Genomic DNA, 26260 nt, shown 5'->3' with positions numbered 1-26260 from the left:
ATTTACTATACTTATGAACTCAATACAAACTAAAGTTTGTGATTTCTAAAGTTGTAAATCTCTTAGTTCTTATATTATTGATTTGTAATGTTTCATATTTCTAATCATTAAAAGACATTTCAAAATTCTAAATCTGTATATTGAATAAGTAAATCTATTACTTGATTTTCTACTTGCTCATTTGTTGAATTAATATTATTTAATCAAACAATTAAAAATAACTATGTTTAGTCTAAAATTAATCAGTAAAACCTTTTATTTATATATGAAAATTATAGGAAATGTGACAGTACTGGACACATTGTTAAGTAGGATAATATTCTCAATCAGCTCACTTGCCTCAACATAGTCAAGTCTGCACGTGGAGTGTGGCTCCAAGTCTAGATCCACAAATATGAGCCGGACACGACTGCCCTGAGATACTGAGATCCTGAAGAAACACTCGGCGTTGCGCATGTATGGCTGCGGGTAGTTGGGGGACATGATGGAACCTGTCGGCCCTGTCAGCGTGCCTCCACACCCTTTGTACATTTCCATATATGAGGGAGATGAAGGAGGTTACTGACCATCAACATTCAAGATTTATATAATGATTTTTAAAACAATGAATTTATTTAGTCTTTCTCCTCTTTTGATAAAAATGTTAAAAGGCTGACAATTTTACTGTATAAAGTTAAAAGTTTAAATAAATTAAATAAGCATATGAATAAAAAAGTATAACAATATAACAAAACACATTACAGTATATAAATTTTTGTATAGACAATAGACAAATTCTTTATTTACAAATCATCAAGAAATGCATTGGCGTCAAATATTACAAGGTTAGCTTTTATTGAGAGTATTGCTCTTCTCTTTTCCAGTTCAGGAACTCATCCGTGGTATAGAATGGGCAGATAGAGAACCATTTGGTCAGTTCTGTCTTCAGTCTCTGTCCTTGTATCATTTTTATATCTTCAGGAAGGTAGTTGAAGATTTTTCTGCTCATTTAGGTGGTTTCCTTTCAAACAGTGCAGTGTGATGTAGTGGCATGTGAAAATTTGAAGCATGGCGGGTGTTGTAAGTATGAAGTCATGGCCTTGTTCCAACTGCTCTTTGTCAACATGGACTATGACTTCTCTGATGTATAAGCCAATAATTGTTATGATTCCCTGGTGAGGGAAGGCATCTCTGCAGCTTTCCCTTGGGCCCAGGCCAGACATGATCCTGATTGCTCTTTTCTGTAGTAGCAGTATTCTATTTAAGTTTCCTGCAATTGTGACTTGAATAAAAAAACAAAAGCAAATTTTTGTAATTGCTTCATCACTGGCATGCTTTACTCTTTATATAATATTTACCTGTAGCAAATTTGTTTACTGACATAAATCACTTGCTTGAAAAGTAAATTTTTTATCATCACTGAAAATATGATCTATATTCTGTTCATCAATTAATAATTTTAAAGATTTCACTTATGTTTGGTTCAAGCTCGACATGTGATCCAATGTAATTACGAAAAGATTTCACATGCTATACATGTTTCACAGTTATCTGAGGAACAGGGTGACCGGTTTCGTTGTGAGGTCAGTCTTTTACTCAGAAAAATTCCTCCCACAAAACCCAATTTGACAATAAAGGAGATATAGGCCATGTCGATCCTTGGGAAAGATGACACAGTCAAAAACCTACCAGCCGATAAAGGCAACGCTACTGTTCTACTTGACTCAGCAGCATATAAAGAAAAGATTGCAGAAACTATAAATACTGACAAATATACAGTTTTTAATAAAGACCCGACTGATTTGAATGCAAAGTAGCAAACACCAAAAACACAAAGCATATTTTTAGACAAATTTAGATCTAAATCAACTCCTCACCATTTCAAAATCTCCAATATGTATGGCCTTTCCAAAATCCACAAACCTACCATCCCTCTCCGGCCCATCATTAGTTCTCGTGATTCACCTTGCAGGGAATTGTCTAAAGTCCTCTTGGACATCTTAACGCCTTTGGTAGGAAAAACTAACTCTTCAATCAAAAATTCCAGGGATTTTGTAGAGAGGTCAAAATCCCTGAAGTTGATTGAAACTGACAAACCAGTAAGTTTTGACGTTGAAAGTCTATTCACAAATGTACCAGTTCCAGAAACTCTCGAAATTATTAAATCACGTCTCAAAGAAGACCAAACATTAAAGGATAGAACTAAACTTCCCATGCCAGTAATTATGGAACTGTTAGAACTATGCACTCAATGCAATTATTTGAGTTAGAGGGTAAAATTTACCGTCAAGATGAGGGGATGACAATGGTTTCTTCACTGCCTCATATTTTTGCCAATATCTTTATGGAGGAATTTGAGTGAAAAGCTTTGGCTTCAGCTCAGTTCAAACTGAAGATTTGGTGGAGGTATGTGGATGATACCTTTATTATCTTCCCTCATCGAGACACTGAATTAAATAAGTTTTTGAATCACATTAATAGTATTTTTCCTTCCATCCGCCTCACAATGGAAGTGGAAGTCCAAAACAAGCTTCCCTTTTTGGGTGTGTGTGTATTAAGAGATAGGGATGTCCTTAAGACATTGAAAGAAAACACACACAGGAAAATATTGAAATTATCAATCCAACCATCAAAAATCTGTCAAAGAAGGAGTGGCCTACTCGTTATTTGATAGAGCAAAGAGCTTATGCTTAGATAAATATGGATTAAAAAAGGAATTTAAGAAAGTTGTATCGGATCTTAGAAGCAATGGATACTCTCAATTAGATAAATAAGTGCAAACGGACCAGAAGAATCATTCCTGAGTCAGAAAAACAGAATAGTGATAAATTTGCGTTTATGTCAATCCCTTATGTGCCGGGATTATCAGAGAAAATTAGAAGAATAGGTAGAAAGTACAACATTATAACCGCGTTTAAAACACACAATAGTCTGAGACAAACAAAACCAAAAAAATGGCACACAGGATTCCAAAAACTGTGTTTACAGTGTAAAATGTAGTTGCAATAGGGAATACATAGGCGAGACAAAAAAAACCATTAAATGTAAGGATAAAAAAGCACAAATAAAACACAAGAAAGGGTCTCACCGAAAAGTAAAAAATTGCACACCATTGTTGGTTTGAAGACCATCATATGAATTGGGATGAAGCGAACATAATATATCAGGAACAACATTTCTTTAAAAGGAAATTAATAGAGGCAACATACAGTACATTAAATTATCAGACCAGCCAATCAGTCAACCATAAGTCAAGATTAGGCCGCTTTGGTTGCCAATTCTAAAAAATGAACTAAAAAGAAAACCAAAAAAATCAAATGGATCATATATTTGTAATAAACCAATGCACAGTATGGTTTTAAGAAGTTCATCTAGCATGAACCAATAATAATAATAAAAAGGCCCATTCCTGTCCCCCTTCCTTTTTATTTACGCCATCTTGTTTCTTTCTGCCGTGACAATTGCCATTTACTAATGGCCTCTGGTCAGTCGTAGATGGTTAGTAGACGAATGAAATCATATTATGACCTATATTCTGTAGTTTAGTTTTAATGATTAGTGTAGATCTCGAAACCTAGTGTTACTGATTTTTTGTTTCACTGTGGGGAAACTTCACAATGTCAGAAGAGGAGTTGAAGACATAGGACTTCACAATAACATACACCAATTTTCTGATAGCATTACAATTTTTCATATAAATATTCAGTGTCTTAGAAATAAGGTTAATGAATTAGATATATTTCTAAATGAAGGTAAATATGATATAATTTGCCTTAATGAACATTGGCTTGCTCCTCTGGAGGTGGATCTCTACTTGCCTAATGGGTATAATTTGGCAGCCAATTATTGTAGAAAAAATTTAGGACATGGGGGAGTCATAAAAAATACATAAAAAGTAATTAATTTTCAGAATATGTTAAGATCTCATAACCTGTATTGTTTAAACAAAAACCCAACTCGATTAAATGCCTGCCTTGATAACATTAGTACAAACAAACATAATGACGAATATTCATGTGAAATAATTCAGCCACATCTCTCTGATCATCTAGGATTAAAACTTAATATTAAATTGAAAATCAATACCGGAAATTATAAAAACAATTGAAAGGACCAAACAACAGTACATACTTTTAGACCTTTGAATAATTATTCTGTAAATAGTTTTATAAGTAGGTTAAGCAGATTAGATTGGCTTGGTGAACTGTCAAAGTTTTGTTCTGTTGAACAGGCTTTTCAATTTTTCTTGAAGGCTGTCTCTGATCTTTATAACCAATTCTGTCCTATAAAAAATTAAAAACAATCAAAACCTAGAGATTTTCGGTCTGTTAAAAACTGGTACACTCCAAAATTAAAACATATAAAAAATTTACTTTTACTTTATTTTGACAAATCTAAAACGAACACAGTGTACAAAGGAGCTTATGCTAGATTAAAAAACATCTATAGGTATGAAATTAGAATAGCAAAGTTGAGAGCCAATGATAATTTTATAACTACTTCTGACAACAAGTGTAAGGCAGCTTGGAAGGTCATAAATTCAGAAATGGGGAGGGAGAGCAGCTACAAAAATCATAGTTTTCCTTTCTCTGCTGAAAATTTTAACGATTACTTTGTAAATATTTGTAATGATATTATACCAAATTGAAACCCAGCCAATATTGTAAATGTAGACAAAATGCTAGAAACAACACATGTTAACATTGTAAATAGTTTTAAATGGAATGATGTAACTGTACTTGATGTCGAAAGATGTATTAAAAAACTCAGTAGTTCAAAGTCCGAAGATGTTTATGGTTTATCAAATTATGTATTAAAGCAATGTTACAGTGTTTTGCTATGTCCTTTGGCCTATTTGATAAACTGGATGTTTTTTGAGGATATCTATCCTAAGTGTCTGAAACTTACCATTACAATACTTGTTTTTAAGAAAGGAGATATTTACTCTCAAAGTAATTATCGTCCAATATTACTAGTCCCAGTTATGTCAAAAGTTGTAGAAGCTATAATTAAGGAACAACTCAATAAGTACTTTGAAATAAATAGATTTCTATCACCAAGTCAATATGGTTTTAGGAAAGGTCTTTCTACCATCAATGCTATAGAAAATATAGTGTCCTATGTATTTCAAGGATTTGAAGAAAAAAATTATACTCATGCAACCTTGTTGGACCTAAGTAAAGCGTTTGACATTGTGTCTCACGATATTCTTATGACAAAACTTGAATTTTACGGTATTGTGCAAAATAAGCTAAATCTATTAAGGTCGTACTTGATGGATAGATATCAAATGGTTAAAACTGGTGAACAACAATCAAGCCTGCAAAAAGTATTAAACGGGGTTCCCCAGGCTCAGTACTTGGGCCATTTATTTTTATTATTTTTACTAATGACCTCCCAAGTTTCTTATCCAGTAATTGTGCTTTATATGCTGATGACACAACATTGTTAAATGCAGGAAAAGATCTTAATATATTACTCGAAGACAGTGAAACCACGTTTAAAAAGTCTTGCATATGGCTTGAAAATAATAAATTATTACTAAATAAAAATAAGACTGAAAGAATTGTTTTTGGGCTTAAAAACACTGAAAATAGATCTGTTAAACTCCTAGGAATAAATCTAGACTGCAAGCTTAGTTGGAATGAACATACAAATCAATTGTGTAAAAAATTGGCTAAAGTTCTTTTCTTATCAAGAAAATTAAAAACATGTACCAGTAGGGAACTTATTTTAAATGCTTACTACTCTTTTTTTCACTGTCACCTATTATACGGTACAACTCTTTGGGGAAACTCCTCTGGGGCTCAACAGGTTTTTATATGGCAAAAGAAGGCGATTAGATGTATAGTGGGAATTGGGGACACTGAATCATGTAGATCGCATTTTATTGATCTGAGTATTCTAACGTTACCCTGTGTGTTCATGTTTCAATCAATTATGTATGTTAAAGACCATTATGCAGAATTTAATTTACGAAGCAGTAAACATGTGTATAACACCAGAAATAAAAACCTTATTGATGAAAAATGTGTACGTCTAAGTAAGACGAAAAGTAATTACATACATATTGGCATAAAGCTTTTTAACAAATTACCTCTAAATGTAAAGTCTTTGTCTGTAAATAGTTTTAAATTAGTTCTTAAGAAATGGTTTTTAAAAAAAGCTTTTTATAGTTTAGACGAATTCTACAATGTTTCATTAGATGACATAATATTTTAGGTGTAATATTTATATACCATAATTTATTCTCATATTTTGTAATTTTTTATTATTTGTTGTATTTATTGATTGTTAATTTTATTAATTGTTAAGTTTGTTAATTGTTATATTTGTTCATTGTTATACATTTTTAAATGTTATATTTAGATTAAGACATATTAATAAACAACAAACTACCTTACATCAAATTTGCACTGAAGTCAAATGTCTACTATTTTATTTATATCATTGTGCTACCATTTAATTGACTAATGTGACAAAACCTATTGTAACATATGTTATTTAACGGCAATAAACAAATTGAATTGAACTGTGGCAAATGTCCGGAAAAATCCTGTTTCCTTCACAATCCTTCTATCATCAAAAATAAACTTCAAACAAAGAAATGCTAGGCATATTTCGCTTTTAAATGTAAGTTATAATAAGCTATATCTTATTAAAATAAGTAACTCTTCAGAGACCAGTTAACAATAAATTGATAATGATTATATTTTTAAATAACCATAATTGATGAATAACATATTATTATATGACAAATTTGATGAAAGACTTGTTGACAATGGGATGTAATGTTAATTTAAATTGGTGACAAAGATTTTTGAAATAATTTACATGGTGTATATTTGATTTTAACATATTTTGAAATAGTAGCTTTGTATATTAAAGTATTTAGCTTTACCAAAGTTTTCTTTTAAACTAAAAAGAATAATTTCAGTCAGTTCAGAATTGTTTTACGTTGTTTAACTGGAACATACATTACATCCATCCACCTTTCATTAACACAAACATTTAATACAATGACTTTTGAGAATGTTGCAATTAAAAGAAATTCAGACAATGTCACATAGTTACACACCACAGTGTAAAGTAGAAACAAATATTCCGACAAACAACACTATATACAAACATTTAAATATAACATTGATACTAAAACCTTTTAATACTATTAATACTTGAGTAGATTCTGTAAAGTGAAAAATATTGATTCATAACTGTATTTTTGTTTGACACTTATAAGCCAAGTTTAAATTATTAATAGCTCTACTTTAATAATGTTAATTACAGAACTCAGTTCAATTCAATATTCTTTATTCATACAGTGTACATAGAATATAGCTTGATATAATACGTACAAGAATGGCGTCAAACAATAATTATATATTAAAAACAGAATCTTGTGATATCTTGTAAAAGTGTCTTAAGCTTTTTTCCAGTTTAAGTGTTTGTTATTTCTAAAAAAATTTAAAAAAATTGGAAAAGGAAGATGCTTTGTTTTGCGTTTCTTTGCTGAAATATACATGAAATAAAATCTTACATTAATGCATAAATTTAATACAATATCTGGAATCTGACAGTTCTATATTTATGTCAATACATTAAAGTAAAGACAATTAATAATTCTAACAAGCTACACTACAAACTTTAAAAGTAAAAATTTAGAATGTATAAAAAACTTTCATTAGCTATCAGATTACCTGTGGCAGTGGCATCCCAGGAGGCCCTGAAGCCTTTTCCTTGATTGGACACATCAGTACTTAAGTGGATCCACAATGCATTGGTGAGGGAGATCACTTCAGGAGGCAATGTGGTACTGCAGTACTTGCCGACCAGTGGGGATGTTTCATGTAATCCATTTCTGAGTAGACATTGGTAAACATTTCATGAATACTCATTAATATATAAGGGTAATTCCACAAGTTTTAAGATACAAGTACCATATACAGGGTGATTCAAAACTAAACGGCAATATCTCGAGAGCTTATTCTATAGCTAAAAACAAGTAAAAAAGTTCATATAACCATATGCCCGGAAACGCTTCGTTAGCGAGTTACGCCTAGCGAAAGATTTCGCCCGGATTTCAGAACCCTTGGTGAAGTCAGGCCGTATAAAAATGGTAAAGGTAGTTACAAAGATACAAATACGATTGTTTTTTATGTTTTTATATCTGACAAATTTATTAAAATTCGTCCCAGAGCAGTAAATGCAATACTTTCAGAGATATCTTACGTAAAACACAAGAATTGGTGCAAAGAAATAACACATTTTTGTGTTTAACGTAAGATTACTTCCATAAATGTTAAATAAAGGTCATTTTTTTCTTAAACAGATTTGTAGAACATTTAATTGTGAAAAGATTCATGTGAATTACTTAGAAAAAAAATTAATAATAGGTATTGAAATTTAGCTTTATTTAAAAATAAAACAGACGCACAAAAATGCATATTCTTATCTGCATAAAATATTAACTAATGTTTAGGTTGTGAGTAACAGCTGATCATTTATTCAACACTTTTTATCGTCATATTTTCTTTGCAAAGGTTGGCAATATCAGCTGATCAACAATTAAGTTCATGAAGTAATATTTGAATAACCTTTATGGAGGTTTTTGTATTGTGGCGTGTGAAGATTGTATTTTGTGAGATCCTGTGATTATTTGGAAATATTTTATACAAGTGTATAAAATATTTTATTAAATATTTATTTTTAAAATATTTTATTAAATATTTTTATAAAAGTGTATGTAATTATCTTAGTAAATAATGGCAGGTAATGTAAATGGTATGTATTCGTTTGAAGAGTATACGGACATGATACTGATTTACGGCAAAGTTAACAAGAATGGTTTAGCTGCAGTTCAGGAATATCGTGATACTTTTCCACATCGAAGAACACCTGATCGCAAAACATTTGAAGCTGTGGAGAGACGACTTAGAGAAACTGGTAGCTTTAAACCGAAGCGAATAGATACTGGTCGTTAACGTAGCACAAGGAACTATAATAATGAACAAGCAATAATAAATGCTGTAGAATTATCACCAACCACAAGCACCAGACGATTATCACGTCAGTTAAATATTTGCCAGTCAAGCGTATGGCGGACACTTCATGAAGCACAGTTGTACCCATTCCATATAACACGTGTTCAAGACTTATTACCGCAAGATCTTAATAAACAGAAGATGTTCTGCCGCTGGTTAAGAAGAAATTGTTTACGACATCAGTATTTTCTTCGGCGTATTCTCGTTACTGATGAATCCTGTTTTACTAGAAATGGAATTGTAAATTTTCGTAATACCCATACTTGGGCGTTCGACAACCCACATGAAACTGCGACGAGGCATTTTCAACATACATTTTCAGTCAATGTATGGCTTGGTGTGTATGGTGGCTGGGTGATAATTTGATTGGTCCATTTTTCCTCCCTAATCGACTTAATGGAGTAGCGTACTTAAATTTTTTAAGAACAAACCTGCCTACCCTCTTGGAAGATATTCCTGTTCAAAACAGAATAAATGCATGGTTTATGCACGACGGAGCACCTCCACATTTTTCTAATGATGTGAAAAACTATTTAAATGATACATACGGTAGACAATGGATTGCTCGAAATGGACCAGTAAAATGGCCACCACGTTCTCCTGACCTCACGCCAGCAGACTTTTTCTTATGGGGTTGGATGAAGTCAATTGTTTATTCAAAACGGATTAACACCATAGAGGAGTTACGTAATCGCATTACAGAGGCGGCAGAAACTATCAAGAATGCTCCAAACGTTATGAAACGCGCTAGAAAAGAGTGGATTCGTCGTGCGAAAACGTGCATTGCTAACAACGGAGGACACTTTGAGCAACTATTATAGGTGATTATTACAGTTTTATAAAGGTAAATACATTTTATGTTAATGTTCAGTCTAGAATAAATGATCAGCTGTTACTCACAACCTAAACATTAGTTAATATTTTATGCAGATAAGAATATGCATTTTTGTGCGTCTGTTTTATTTTTAAATAAAGCTAAATTTCAATACCTATTATTAATTTTTTTTCTAAGTAATTCACATGAATCTTTTCACAATTAAATGTTCTACAAATCTGTTTAAGAAAAAAATGACCTTTATTTAACATTTATGGAAGTAATCTTACGTTAAACACAAAAATGTGTTATTTCTTTGCACCAATTCTTGTGTTTTACGTAAGATATCTCTGAAAGTATTGCATTTACTGCTCTGGGACGAATTTTAATAAATTTGTCAGATATAAAAACATAAAAAACAATCGTATTTGTATCTTTGTAACTACCTTTACCATTTTTATACGGCCTGACTTCACCAAGGGTTCTGAAATCCGGGCGAAATCTTTCGCTAGGCGTAACTCGCTAACGAAGCGTTTCCGGGCATATGGTTATATGAACTTTTTTACTTGTTTTTAGCTATAGAATAAGCTCTCGAGAGATTGCTGTTTAGTTTTGAATCACCCTGTATAATAATTTTAATCATTTATAGTATAATAAAACAATCATCATGAACTCTTCTTTTTTATACTCTTTTTACCCACTTTCAGTATAAGAGTGGTGATATCCTTTAGATAAATAGGCCATTCTCATTCATGAAGACAAAATCGTGTGTGCTCTGTTTATACTTATTAAGTTTGCTTTATATATTAGTTACCAAGCAGAGAATTTCTTGTAAATAGTAACCTTAATCTATTGTACAGAAAATGATAAAAGTAATTTTCAGTTTCACCCCTTGCTGAGAAGCAGTTTTTAATTCTAATTAGTTAGGGATTGTTATAGGCGGATTCGTAGTTATCACGTTTCATGATAACAGCACTCCATAGTCATCAGGATCGGTGGAGTCAAGACTCATGATCTAGTTAAATGGGAGTATTTTTATTAGAAAGACTATTTGTGAAGTTTGCTATGTTATAAAAGAAGTGTTCAGGGTTACTGACCTTGGACTATGTTTCTAAAGGTTATGTCAGTTTTAAGTCAGCGATATTCGTCCACAAAATGTCAGTACATAAAGTGGTATAATAAATGATTATTAACAGCTTTGAAGGCTATGATTTATTTATTTGTGTACTACCGTGAACAGGCAAACTGGCACTATCTTATCAATCTTATCTCATTGTTTGAGGGTCAGTTTAGTATTCAATAGCAATATGGGTACATCAGATTACCTGTGATGTTTATGCCCTTCAGTCATCACATAATGGATTTAAGGTTAAGTGTAAGAAAGGATTTAATTGTCCTAACTTTACCTGCCATAATAAATGGTTTAATCAATCAAGAGATGTTTTTGCATCTTACAGTACACAGTTTTAATCTATAAAACACTCATAGAAGTCCCAATTTGCATTTGATGTTGAAGTATCATTGCATATAACTATTTTAAGTGGTATTTTGATCAGGTTATAGATCGTTAATGTAGGTCACGTTGCCTATATTTTACCTATTCCATATTTTTGGGATTATGAATTTTGTTGTACATATTAAAGACCCAAAACCAAACAAAAAATATATATACCTTGTAAACTGGTGTTAGTGCCAGACTGAAGCAAGGAGTAAGCTGTTGTGGTGTTAGGATCATACAATAGGAAATGTATGAATATACATTTCATATAAATATATGAATACAATAGGAATGTTAGGATCATTACTTGGAATTTTATAAAAAAAACCTCATACATGGGGAAAAAGTTTCTAAATCATTTACCGATTGAGTTGAAAACTAACTACAACACTAATAATTTCAAAACTAAACTTAAAGAATATCTACTAAATAAACCTATATATTCATTCCAAGAATTTTTTGAAAGGGCTAATTGACTGGTTTAGCTCAACATGTCTATATGTATTTACGTAGGTATGTGTCTGTGTATATGTATTTATGTATGTATGTATGTGTCTGTTTATATATATATATATATATATATATATATATATATATATATATATATATATATTATAAGATAACTATTTATTACCATAACTTATAATGAATGAATGATTATTCCAGCAACTGTACATGAAATACGCTTAAAAACTATAAAAGTAATCTAGTACTAATGCTTATGTTAGTTAATATTTTATAAGTTGATGTTAGATAATTTTTTTATTAACTATAATTTTCTTGATGTGACTCTATTCATTGTACATTTTGTGCATTTGTTTTATGAATAAAGAATTTCTGAATCTGAATACATCAGGTCCAAACGATCTTTATTTTATCGGTGACCTCACATTATTTTATTGACATTACTGAACATCAAATAGCCTGTACTTAGTAAAAACCCTTTGTGCATATACCTGATTATAATACTATCATATCTGCAATCTCCTGAATCTTCAAGGTCAAAAGTCTCAAATTTGAGACTGATCTGTCTACCCTGTGGAGCTTGAATCGTCCAGGTACACTCTTTGTTGGCTGGATAGTCGTCCGGATAGTTTGGACTCTCAATAACGCCGGAAACTGAGCGATAAACGGCATCGCAAACTGAAAAAACACTACATTTTGGACAATCTGTTAGCACTCACTTAAAATTTTAATTTATACATCCCTTAACATGTTAGACTGCGGCAGATGTTCTATTGAGTCTGGATGGTTGAGAGTACTGTGTATCACTTTGCAGACAGTCGGAGTGAACATGTTAAAGGTAATATAGATCCCACTAGTTATTGCCCTATTGATTTAGTACTGATATTCAGTATATTTTTAAATGTTTACAAGATCTGTTGTGTGATAATTTATCTCAAAATAATCTATTATTTAAAGAAAAATATGGATTTCTTAAGAAGTTGAAATGTAACAAAATCAATAGTAAAAAACAGTTGAATATACTTTTTACTCTCCAAAACATCTCAAAAAGTATTTTAGTGTATTCTATGAACATTTCTTTAGAATGGTTTGATACAAACAATCTGGAAGTCAATCATAGTAAAACTAAAAAAACTAAACAACCCTTTTTCTTAAAATATGTAAGAAATAGTAATGATTTTTGTTAAATTATTAGGTGTAAATCTAGATAGTAAATTGAGCTTGGTTATCATGTAAATTATTTATGTACAAAATTACCTAACATTATGTATTTGTTATGCAAACTAAAAAACTGTTTTAGTTAAGAAATGTTGATTACTGCATATCATGCTTTTTCTCATTGTTATTAAGATATGATGAGATTATTGGAGGAAACAGAACAAACTCAACAAAGTATTCATTTGACCAAAAAGGCCTTCAGAATCATAAAGGATGTTTCTAATAACAAATTATGTGTACTATTATTTAAAGAATTTCAAATTAAACATTGCCAAATCTGTATATTTATTGTTTATTACTTCAAGTAAAAGAACATTTGAATAGCTTTAAAAATAGACAAGATGTTCATATGCATCACACTGACAACCAATACCTGTCATTTCTGTTGTAAAATAGATTATATAAAATTTAAAATAGTCATATGCTTTTAAGAATAAAACTTTTCAACAAGTTACCAGAAAGACCATGGGATGTTCCAGCTAGTAAATTTACAGTTACCAAGGAAAAGTGACTGAAAAATATCTTTTTATGGTTGTTTAATTTTGTCTGTGATTATCTGAATTGTGATATCAGCCCACTGATATTTTAAATCTGATTTTAACTTTGTTATATGATTTTTATTAAAAAGTAGATGTTATTTATTTGTTTGTTATAGTTACTGTACCTGTTTATTTTAGTAGTTTATTTTAGTGTTCTGCTTGTGCTTCCAAGCTCTGTTTCTTGTGAATACTAGACACAAGTGAATAGTTTTGAAAAGACATCCATTCTACACACTATACCTATATCATAACATATTTTGACTTTGTCTATTGCATAATCTATAATTTTATTTATTGACGACAAAAACATCTTCAATCTCAAATTATTGTATTCCTACAATCAACATTGTTATTGCATAATTCTGTTATGCATGTTATTTCTAGAAATTTCTTTATGTACGAATATACGAAAGAAGTACAAAAATAAGCATATAAATACACTTATGTATGTGCAAAATATTCACTATTACTAAATTGTTTATTAAGTGATCATTGTGAAAAGACAATACAGGGATCCTGAAAAAGTTTAATAGATTGAATTTTCATCAAAAGATAAAATTAGGTACTGATTTGTCGTACAATGTTAATGGTTAATTGTCTCACATAGCAACTTGTAAAATTGATAGTATGTAACATTTAATTATTATTTTATCAGTTATGTTTGTGCAGTTTTATTAGTACTATTATATACATAGTGAAATGCCAAAAATTTAATTGGCAAAAGTGACGAGCCATGGCACAAAGGACTAACCTCTTCTCTTGTCGACCATTACATAGTGAGCTGTGAAACCCTCCCGGTGGACACTATCATCTGAGTGGAACCGAACTGTCAACACATTGGTGGTTGATGTTATCGCAGGCGGCAGTCTGAGACCACAGTACCTACAAAGAAACACCACTTTTACAATATATTCATGGTTTGTCAGTGTATATTGTAAAACGTTTACTTCAGGAAAGCATTTGCTACAAACCAAATTAAAGTAATTCAGTTGAGACCAAGAAAATATATTGAAACATTTGATTATCATCAATGACCCTCCTCCCTCTTTCTTATCTTCCTAAATATTTGGAATACTTAGACCTAACAATATCAAAAACTAAAAATTTATAACATTGGAGAAACAAATAAATTCAATGGTATAATGATTAATAGAAATGATTAACTCAAGAATTAAGATCAATGTCCAGTATACATACGTACATATCTTATAAATAAAAATTAACTGCAAAATGTGTTGGTAAGCGCAAATCTTGAGAATGGCTGGACCAATTCAGTTAATTCTTTTTGTAAAATGTTCATTGAAATCCATGGAAGGTTTTTATAAAGCAAAATATAAGAAAAATTACCTGAAATATATTAGAATTTTTTAAAATTTTACTTTTTTGACGAATTTAAATCATCTAATGCATTTTAAATATTATATAAACACTGCTATGTAACCAACCTTAATGAACAAAGTTATGAATGTTTTCACATAAGTTACTTTAAACTGGTGGGCATCCTTGACATTGTGATATGGCATTTTAACAATGGCTTTTGGAAAAGCAGAGAAATGAACACTAAAATGCATTAACGATTCATTTTTTCCCTGGCTACAGTCCAAAAACAAGTGTAACGCAAAACTTTAATAACGATTATTTTGGAATGTTGCATAACCTTAATAAGGACTTCCCCCTTATACCGAAAGTGCATAGGAAGTAGGTATTACTTCTCCTTGGCCATAATAGGTCCTACGTAAGTGTATATTTTCTTCATCAGGACAACAAAACAAACAACTATGTCCCTGGAAATATTTTAAACTGAAAATAAATTACAGAACTCGATAGTAGGTGATTTTGACCAAAGTAGATTTCCGAGAACTGCAGAATCGAACGTATCTAGAATTTGATCGAGGAAATATTGCAAGCTGAAATGAGACATAGTAAGTGAATTCAAAGTAAGTGATCTGAAGTAGTCACTTTTTAACCGAAGTAGGCTTCTAGGTCCTACGTAAGTATATATTTTTTCTTCGTCAGGACAAGTCAAACTCTACTATGGTACTGGAAATATCTTAGACCTCAAAATATGTGATAAAGGCTAGATATACGCTTTTTGACCGAAGTAGGTTTCCGAGACCTGTGTATTTTTATTTTATTGACCAGAATAATAATGCAGGCTCAGCTGTGACATTGCAAATATAATTAATTCATTTGAACCAGAAATCCTCTTCTACGTGCAAAACATGATATATTTTTCATAGAACTCCATCATTTTACATCATAAGTGCTTTTACTAAGTAATATAAAGACTTCGGTTCTAAAGTTGCGTGCGAAGCCGCGGGTAACAGCTAATATATATATATATATATATATATATATATATATATACAGGGTGTACATAAAGTCCTGCACAGGTATAATATTTTCTGAACAATAACAGATAAATCAACAAGATTTGGTACATCAACAGTGTGTATATATATATATATATATATATATATATACAGTGCTCGATTTCTAGAAATTGAGGTACCGGAACTACAACCTGCCGAGACTTATCCCCCACCCCTTTCTATTATATATCATTCCATCACCACAAAACAGTGTTTGCCTATGTAAAGAATTAGGTTCTTGAAAGGAAACAAGAAGATTTTATAGAACTCAAACTTCTTTTATTAACATAAATAGCAGTAGAGCAATACAGCGTTACTTTTTGTATTCAGATTCTTTTTAAAATATAGTCCAAAACTTTAACTTGTTTTCATCGTATTTCTTTTCTCTTGATCTCTCCTTACTTTTGACAGCTAGCACTGAGTGGTGTCCAGAAACAAGCCAAGTATCAACATACTTTTCTAGTTGAAACAGCCGGAGAGGAGGTCCATTTATTTTTACAAACAACAGGCCAGACAACGTTGTAATTTTGAGTGACGATCTCAAAGGTGTTATTATTAAATCCATTTGAGAAAACCCTCTTTCACATTCACTTGATGAAATGGCAACCGAGTTGATCGATTGCTTGAGCCGACAGAGGCTGTCTGATAACGTTCTGGAGTAGATATATTCTCTGAAACCCGTTATTAACTGCCTTTCATTAAGCTTAAACCTGGAAGCAAGTTCCCTCATTTCGTTTTCTCCAAACGTTATTGGGATGTCTTCAGGCCAGTTTCTAGTGTCCATAACTTTGAAAGTTTCTGCTAACTTAGTGTCTTTTTCATTTAACAGTCTCGCTTCAATAGACGTTTTCAGTACTCCGTAAAATATTTCCGGGTTCATAGGTTGGTCGTTTACTCGACCAGCTTTTGTTTGGAGAGGAACACTGAAAAAAGACAAGTTGTCAACTGCTTCTTGGGCCATTTTAGAGTATAGACCAGAAGTTGTTTTCCTTTCTTCGAATAAAGCAACTACGATTTGCAATTTTCTATTTGCATAGCTCAAATCTGCGTTGCAATGCTGTAAAGCTTCACTTAGTTCTGAAAGCTCTTGTAAAGCGTCAGCCATCAAACCCAGGTCTAATATGAAATTTGTATCTTTGATTTTGTTGAGGAGGCCAGAAAAAGTACTTCTTTCTTTGTTGTCTCTAGTTGTATCATTTGAAGCTTCTTTGAAGTGTTGTACTAACGCCTCGTAGGACTCCCATACAACTGAGACAGATCTGAAACTAGATGTGACCCAACGTGTGCTCAAAACTCTTCCAATTTTTAAAATTTCTGCCTCTAATAGATTTGCACAGTTCCGGAGTTCCCTACTGTTCTTTGGTGAGGCATGATAGATAACATAGAGTTTATAAAAAAAAAGGATTTGAATCTGCTTACTCCTGAAACAGATTTAATAACGTCTGAAACTGACAGCTCAAGTCTGTGGTTTGCACAGTGCCAGACAATAATAGAAGGGAATTTCTGACAAAATAATGCCCCAATTCCTTTGTGTTTTCTGAGCATGGTAGCAGCACCATCATAAGTTAAACTTGTCAAGTTATTGCTTAAAAACTGCTCAGATAACCCATTTGAATGAAGGCAGTTCATTAAAGAGTCAAATACTTCTTTAGCGGTAACGCCATCAAGTTCTACCAGATCCAGAAATACGTTAGTGGAGCCACACATACCAGTTTTTTTCAAAGAACACTGGATGTATACAATAAAACTTGACTTATTACTTAAGAAAGTGGATTCATCAATTATCAGACAAATTTTTGTCTCATTCTCAATAATTTCACTTACAAATTTTTTCTTCATTTCCTTACTGATGTGCAAAGCAATGTTAGCACAAGCTTTGTCAGAATGTAAAATGCGACCCATGTTAATCGCGTTAAGTTCTTGCAAATCTATTTCTGTTTCAAAATCATTAAAGGATTGATTTTCTTTAACAACCTTGTATGCCGTTCGAAATATTTTTTCACTCACTTCTTTTTCCTGGGAACGCTGTTTCAAGATATTTTTCTCCAATGCTCCGTCTTTAGCTTCGGATAAAATTTCATCTGCTGCTTTATGGCTAGCACTCTCTTTGTGGTCATGAATTTTTTTCCTTAATGAAGTTTGTTTTTTCTTTTGTGTCTCCATAACTGTCTATCTCACCATTTGCCCATTCTTTTGAAATTTTCATGCCTGTGTTTTTCTTTACAGATAAGATCACAACTTCCTTACAAGTCCTACATCCTAACATTCCATTTTTAATAAACAACCAGTCATACCTTTTGTAAAATTATGTTTTTTGCAAGTCATTCCAACAATCTGGCAAGTCATTGTTGCATTCAATCTGCTGTTCTTTTTATTTAGGGAGTTTCACATTAATTTCAAATCTGGTTACCTTTTCACTGCTAGAAGATGGTTGTGACGTCGATGAAATCTGTTGTTCATGGTTGTCTGGACATGCAACAGTTCGTTTAAGTCTTTTACTGTCACCCGAAGACGAAAAGTAATCTGTTAATTTTTTGTTCATTTTACTTCACAATAAACACTTCACTAACAAATACAAACACAGAAAAATATGTAACCTCAATGAAGTAACATAATAAATGCAAGAAAACCACGTTTTTGATGGAGAGGCGCATACACATTTGAAACCACTACTACTGAGCAACTGAGCGAATGCGTAATACGACACGTTGACACAGCCAAACGGGCGGGTTTATATCTCGCTGATGGAGGAGAGGGAACATGTGGGGGGGGGAAGTTAGTAATTGGACAAGTCTATATGCCACTGACGGAGGGGAGGATGCATGTGGAGGAGGAAAGATTAAGAGGCTTCTGGCGCATTTTAAAAACTGTAGGCACTTCGAGATAGCTTCGTGGTACATTTGAATGTTTTATTATTGATTGCGAGGTAAACTATAGTAATCATATATTTTAAGAATTTGATGTTCATAATAAATTTGGTAATTAACTCACCAACCAAAAATTTAGTATATAATTTAGTAAATGTATGTATATATATTTACTGTGATATTGTGATTCAGGTAGTGTTACCGGCACTTTCTGAGCTTATTGTACTATAAAAAATAATTGATAAGGTTTATATAAACATAGGTCCGGAAATGCTTTGTTACTGAGTAACGGCCAACAAAAGGTTTCACCCACAATTTAGCACCCGAGGTTAAATGATCATTTGCTGAGAGTTTGTGAAGAGGGATTTAAAAACAAATGCAGTTTTTCTAATGGTTTTTGACATGATAAATTAAATAAAGTTTGTGCCATAACTGTATCTCTCTTATTGTTTAAGATGTACTATGTAAAACACAAAAAAAGAGCGTTCGAAAAATGATTTTTTATGTTTAACGTACAACTAATTTGTTAAATAGGTAATAAAATCATAAATTTTTACAGAGAAACTTGTAGAAAATTTAATACTGAAGAAAATTATGTACAATAAGGCTATTACAATGAAATAATAGTTTTTAAAATTAAGTTTTACCACCAATCATTACGTTGCAAGAAATACACATTTGCGGTGGAATAAACGTTCAGTTAATTCTGCAATTTAATAACAAAATTTACTGGTAAATTTAATTAAGTTTGAAATAAACTAAATTTGAACATTTAAAACCTAATAGCACAACACCTGTTTAAGATTATCTAAATAGTTACAACATGTACCTACGCATCTTTGTCACTTAACTTTAAAATAAGGTAAATTATGAAGTGGATATTATTTGTTACCTGTAATAGTTCCAAAGAGTGCAGTGCAACACAATACAAATAACTGGCTATTTTTTATTTGTTAGTTTAGTGTAATTTAAAATTGTAGCATACTATTACGACTGCAATGACTTTGTTATTTACAACAGAAGAATATGCCGACATGTTATTTATCTTCAACGTGTGTGCCGGAAATACACGCTGCTATTGCAGAATATCAAAGGTGTTTTGGAAACCGAAAACTATCAGTGGAACATTTTGTACCTTAGAGAGATGGGTAACCTTCCAAGCATTAATACTCACCACGATCATCCTGCCTAGAGCAATGTCAATATTAAAAAAACTATTATCGTGGCTACTCAATGCAGTCCGGGTGTTAGTAAACGACGCTTTTCCTGGTGATTTGCAGTGTCTCAGTCTATGGTATGGAGGACTTCGCGTAACAATAACATGTTTCCTTACCATAAGCAAAAAGTGCAAAATGTTCAACCAACCGATCCTCCTCTTCATTTAGAATTTTTAACTGGTAATTATGACGCCAATATCACAAATTCATTTCATTCACGGATGAAGCTCAATTTACTCGAGATGGCATCAATAACCTTCACAGTGAACACACTTGGGCAGAAGGCAATCCACATAGCACTATTGAATGTAACTTTCAATACAGATTTAGTGTAAATGTATGGTGTGGCCTCCTTTACAATCAGTTAATAGGATCGTTCAGTCTCCGAGGACATCTAAATTCCAATATTTACCTGGAATTTCTTAGAGAACAATTAACGCAATTATTAGAAGATGTTCCATTAGCATCAAGATGCAATATGTATTATCACCACGATGGTACTCATGCCCAATTCTTACATAATGCAACTGTGTACTTAAGCAAGTAGTTTCCCGGGCGATAGATTGGTCGCGGTGGACAACACACCTGGCCGACAAGATCACCAGATCTAATGCAGTTAGATTTCTTTGTATGGGGTTTGGATGAAGAATCTAGAATACAAAAAAAAGTTAGTACACAGGAAGAGTTGTTAGATTGTATTGCAGATGCTGCTGCACAAATCAAGAACAACCATCCAGCATTGCAGAGGGCTATACAATCAATCAGAAAGCAAGCTGCCAAATGTGTTGAAGTATAAGGACAGATTTTTGAAAACTTTCTCTAAATTTTACTTCAAACATTATTAAGTGTACAAATAATTTTCTGTCATTCAATTTCGTTAATTTGTTTTTCTACACAATGAGTGTTGTACACAATGGAATAAACCATATATTCCATTGAAAATAATATTTAAACAGTGTTCTAAAACCAACCGTGATGAACAAAGCTGTGAATTTTTTGCACATAAGGTTAACAAAACTGATTGTCTCCCTTAACAATTTTACTGTAGTTAATGGAATAGTAAAGGGATAGCACACTCTTCCCCTCATATCAAGCGATGGAAGTAGAGGCATTTTGACTAAAGTAGTCTTATTAAGCTTATGTATGCACTTATTTTCTTGCTCGGGGTAAAAATCAATATTATTTATAGCACCGAACATTTTAAAACACTACGCAATTAATAAAGTAGGTTTTAAAATTATTCTGTGGAAATTAAAGCTCCCAAACAATTGAATCACTGATTGTTAAAAGGGAACTGAGTCACTTTTGTGTCAATTTGAGAAAAACAATAAAAACTGAACAATCCGTTCAATTTTATAGTAAAAGTAACACAAATTTTTTATAGTATCCTCTACATATTAATCTATGTTTTTGACCAAGAATATTTAAATAAATCAAATTAGTGTTAATAAAAAAAAATTAATAAAAACGTTGACTCAGGTCCCTTTTAACACTCAATAAGATTTATGCAGTATATTTTTATTTTTAGAGTTTGTGAATTAGTCAATAATAAATACATTTCTAATGTAAAATTGTTTATTTATTATATTTTAAATATTAGAACTACATTGGAAGGAAACACTTGTGGATTAAAACACTTTTTTGTTAAAACTTAAAGTTTACTCTGTATCGGTGCTAGGCCACTGAATAATTTCTCTGTAAAAGTCCTTGTGATCGTCTGGAATGAACGGCATAGTTTTTATGATATCTTCTATTTTTGGTTTCTTGATTGAGATTTTCCCTTCAGGATAAGCTTCCTCTTCTGGCAACTTAACATGGTTCACTTTTTGAAGCAAAAATGTCTCCAAGGTTATAAAATCCCCCGACCTTATAAACTCACTTGCTTTCACAACTCCCTTCCTTAAGGCAGAATATTCAAAATAGTGGTACTTAGAGATGCTAAAATGGGATTTTTGATTTTTAGGAAGATGTCGTGTTTCAAAGGAAACAGATGTTTTCTTTTAAGTAGTTGGCCACCAAGATGAATAACCAACAATCATGTTTGTATCTACAGGAGTAATAGTTCCTGGGTGTTTTTAGTTATTATTACACAGCATTAGCTATTAGTTCACATACCTCCCTTGGTGTATAAATCCTGTCACATTTTCTTATAGGCCTTTTAATAATGCTGAACTTTCTGTCACAAGGATTGTAAGAGTGTCCTCGCAACGGGAAGAATTGTTTAATAGTTTGGAACCTACCAGTATCAGTTAGGGCAAGGCAGACTTTTGACAAAGTGTGATTCTTATTTTGTCCTGGGCAATTATCTGAAAATAGATGAAGTTCAGTCACTGACTCTGGTAAAAAATTAGCAATGATGTTACCTCATCAGGGCCTTTGTGAGCTTGGCCTTCATGGTAGACAGTAGTGAGCCAAGTCGGTTTTTGTGTTAAAACACAAAATACATTCACTGTTAGTTGTCTTAGGTAGAACATTTCCTGTATAGGAATTTTCGGCAGACTGATATTTTGCATATAATAAAAAACTAGCCCTATAGTGTTTTCATTGTCCTTCGATAATTTTGTTGTTTCATGAAGAGCTGATATGAACTTTTTCGCTCGCCTAACATGCACCATTAATTCAGCAGCAGCTACCTTTTTTGCAGAATCATTCAAGTGAGGACTTTTTATCCGTAACTTTTTTTCTTCACAAAAACAACAGGTATCAATTTGCGGCCTTCCAAACTTCAGGTTAAAATTATCATTGAAATAATTTAGATAAAACTCGTACTTGGTACACGTTCCTGGATACTTTATCTTATACAGGTCATGCATTTTTCTCACAGACAATTCAGGTGAAATATACTTAAACTCTCTAGTGCCATAGTGGGAAGTTTTTACAGGGAAAGAGCTTATATGCATGTGTATGTTTAGAAGTTCATCTGGACCCACTTTGTTTACACATGGGTGTTTTCCACGTTTGTCACGAGGTGACTCTCCAATAAGAAGCAATTTTCGTAACCACTTTATTCGTTTATCAGTCACGTCATACAATCTGAAGAAGGCTTCACGGCAGACCTCTACTTTCAAATCTCTTAGAAGGACATGGTACTTAAAAACTTTTACCTTCAAAACAGCAGTACCATCATTTTTTCTGGGTCGGTGTTGTTTGACATCAATCACATCTATCATTCTCTGCAAGTGGAGGTCCTGTTCATCTTTTGAGTGTAGGTTTGAGTACAGAGAATCGTTTATGACAGCTCTGTCTACATCGTCAAACTTGTTGAAGCATTTCTTCTGACATCTGTAATCAATAAAAAGTTCTAGCAATGTTTGTATTATAAAATGTAAAATTGCCGGAAAATTGAAAAGGATTCGACAAAAATGTAGCTTAACTCAAGTAAATTAGCCTAGCCTTAGTAAAACTCAGAGCGAGCTGTTCAGAAAAAAATTACTTTAAATGTTATACTAAAAACATGGTAATGTAACATTTTATAAATACAAGGCTGTAATTTATTTACATGTTAGTGTATTTAAGAATATTACTAACCTGCATGGTGATCGAGATGATCTATGTCGATGCAGTTTACCACCATGGCCTTTATATTCTTTCCCCTCCAGCTTTAATCTTTTAATAACATTCCTCTTGTAGGTTTCTGGTTGACTTTTTCTTTTTCTTGTTTTTTCTCGTGTTTGATGTACATCAGATTCACTCATTTTAAAAGTTAAAAGTATGCTTTACAAGGCAACACAGCATTACATTACCAACTATATCAATTAAGACATAACCTCAATAATACTAATGGAGGGAATCAGTTGTTTAGCAGGTGATTGTCAAACAGCTGATGGCAGTGGTGCCAAGTGTTGAGTGTTAAAAGGTACTTCAGTCAGTGACTCAGGTACCTTTTTACACTCTAACAGAAATTTATCAAACCAGAAAGAGTATTTAGAAAATTTGTTCAGGGTCCCTTTTTACACTCAAATGTAGATAGACCTCCAAACATATGAAAACCTCACTTAACTCAAAACTGACAAAAAAGTGACTTAGGTCCCTTTTAACAATCAGCGATTCAATTGTAAAAATAAAATGGTGACATATTGAAAATTTGACCGTTTTGCTTCCTATACAAATTCATTTCTTGAGTTACCTGATTTGATTACTGCGTTGCAGTTTTAAAGAACAGCTGTTTAATAAAGCTCATTGTTGAAAAGAGCTGTTTTATTGAAGGATATTACTTGTGCTATAAAAACATAACCTAACCTCCATTACAGTTTTACTAATATTGAAGTTTGAAAAATGGCTTTTAATATTGAACAAAAAGTGAAGTGTTGTGTATAGGCTATTGCTTTTGGCAACATTACAGAAGCAATTAGACAATTTCAGGTTGCCTACCCAAGAGTTTGAACCACCTAGCAATCCAACAATGACTAAGTGGAAAAGTCTTATGTTAGAAACTGGAAGTGTCATAAAAAATACCCTAAAGGATCAAATGAGGAAAGAAAAATACTAGTATGCGCATCAATGCTCCAGCCTCCAGGTAAACCGAAATCACTAAGGAAGGTTAAACTTGAAACTGGTATTTTAAAGTCTTCAGTATAGAGAATAATTAAATAAAACAAAATTAAATTTTACAAAAGTCATCTAGTCCATAATCTTCTTGAAGATGATCCGGAGAGGAGAGTGTAATTTTGTTCTTGTATCATTGAGTTTCATGAGCTAGATCCTAATTGGCATACTCAAATTGTTTTCTTTTTTCAGACGAGTCCACTTTCTACCGCAATAGTGCTGTAAATAGGCTTAATTGTAATTATTACAACACCGGTAATCCACACATTCTTGAACAGACTCAACTCAAATAAAAAGGAATTATTGTTTGGGCAGCTGTCAGTTATGATGGGGTACTATCTTACGACATTTCAGACAGTACAATGACTGATAATAGGTATGTAGCCTACAGGTTTTAAATGAACAAGTATTGCCTTATTTTACGGTTCCAGAAATGTATCAATCAATCTTCCAACAAGATGGTGCTCCTCCTCATTTCACAAATCCTGTCAAAAGCGATTACTAAATGACAACCTTCATGGCCATTGGATTGGTCGTGGAAGTAATTTTTTAGATCAGCTACCTCGATCACCTGATTTAACTGTGTGTGATTTCTCTCTATGGGGTTACTTACAGGAACAAGTTTATACTCGTAGCTTCAATAATGATTAGGAATTAAAACAATCAATTGAAGAGGAACTTCTCCGGATGCCACAGAATTTCTTTGTAAGAATTTACAATTCATTTGTTAAGCACTGTTATCAGTGTGTCGCTTTGGATGGATCACAGTTTCAATAATTGTGGACTGTAATTGTAGGCTATGTTATAATTTTCAATTTTGTATGTCAATAAATAATTTTAAAAAACCAAAAACACTGTTTGAAATGTGGTATGATAATTTGAAACAAATGAATTATTGATTTGGGAACATTAACATTTAAAATTAAATAAGCTTGGAATATTTTGAATGATTAACATAGAGAAATTATGAAATTGATGAAACATCTCATACGACAGGTCTCATTACAATAGTACAGGTCTAATGCAATAGTACCTGTGCTCCTCACACATTTCTAAGCTTTCCTCAATTCACTCTAATGTTGTGATTATAGACATTGTGTTATTCATTTGTTATATAATGCATTAACATTTCTCTGTACTCCTTGTTTTCGATAATTAAATTTGAAGCCAGTTCCAATTAGTTCAATCAATCGGATCTCTACTGCATTCCAAAAAACAATCTCATGTCATTAGTAAAGTATTTATAAAGAGTACAACAGAATAGCCTACAATGGCACTAACTTGTCAATGAGAGTGCTGTTTCCTGTGGCTGTGTTATTCTCATACACAGTAACTGCATCCATGGAACAGTGCTGGCTAGACTCCAGGTGGAACGTTAACCAGTCCAGCCGTATGATCCAGCCTGGTGTCGCTGAGATCACCCACTGACACACAGTGTTTGGTAGGTAGCCATCCTCGTTCTGTGGTGACGAGATCATTCCTGTCGTTTCCTTCAGAATACCTCCACAAGCTAAAACCATCTGGGTAATAGAGACTGTATAACTTTGCTAAGCTATAACTTAACTTTAACTCAAAAGTAAAAAAGCATGGTGGTCTTGATTTACTGACATTAAACTGACAGACAAATTAGAGGAAGAATTACTAATTTATTTGATATTGTTATGTATGGTAGTTCAAGATTTTAAAACTAAACTAATTAAATTCA

At 32.3% G+C, this 26260-nt stretch overlaps 1 protein-coding gene across 2 annotated transcripts in view; it reads right to left on the bottom strand.

Moving 5' to 3' along the window:
* The window catches only part of LOC124362905 (cubilin-like), a 277291-nt gene that overhangs the window by 167258 nt on the left and 83773 nt on the right, over positions 1-26260 (bottom strand). For both annotated transcript variants that reach the window (XM_046817792.1, XM_046817800.1), the window contains exons 21-25: positions 25837-26065; positions 14306-14436; positions 12289-12475; positions 7677-7837; positions 340-521 (exon numbers count right to left, since the gene is read on the bottom strand). In XM_046817792.1, coding sequence (XP_046673748.1) covers positions 340-521; positions 7677-7837; positions 12289-12475; positions 14306-14436; positions 25837-26065 — 890 coding nt within the window. The remainder of the gene's footprint in view (positions 1-339; positions 522-7676; positions 7838-12288; positions 12476-14305; positions 14437-25836; positions 26066-26260) is intronic.

This window comes from Homalodisca vitripennis, chromosome 1, assembly GCF_021130785.1.
Source record: "Homalodisca vitripennis isolate AUS2020 chromosome 1, UT_GWSS_2.1, whole genome shotgun sequence".
Lineage (NCBI taxonomy): Eukaryota > Metazoa > Arthropoda > Insecta > Hemiptera > Cicadellidae > Homalodisca > Homalodisca vitripennis.
This window is presented reverse-complemented; position numbering and strand designations above follow the sequence as displayed.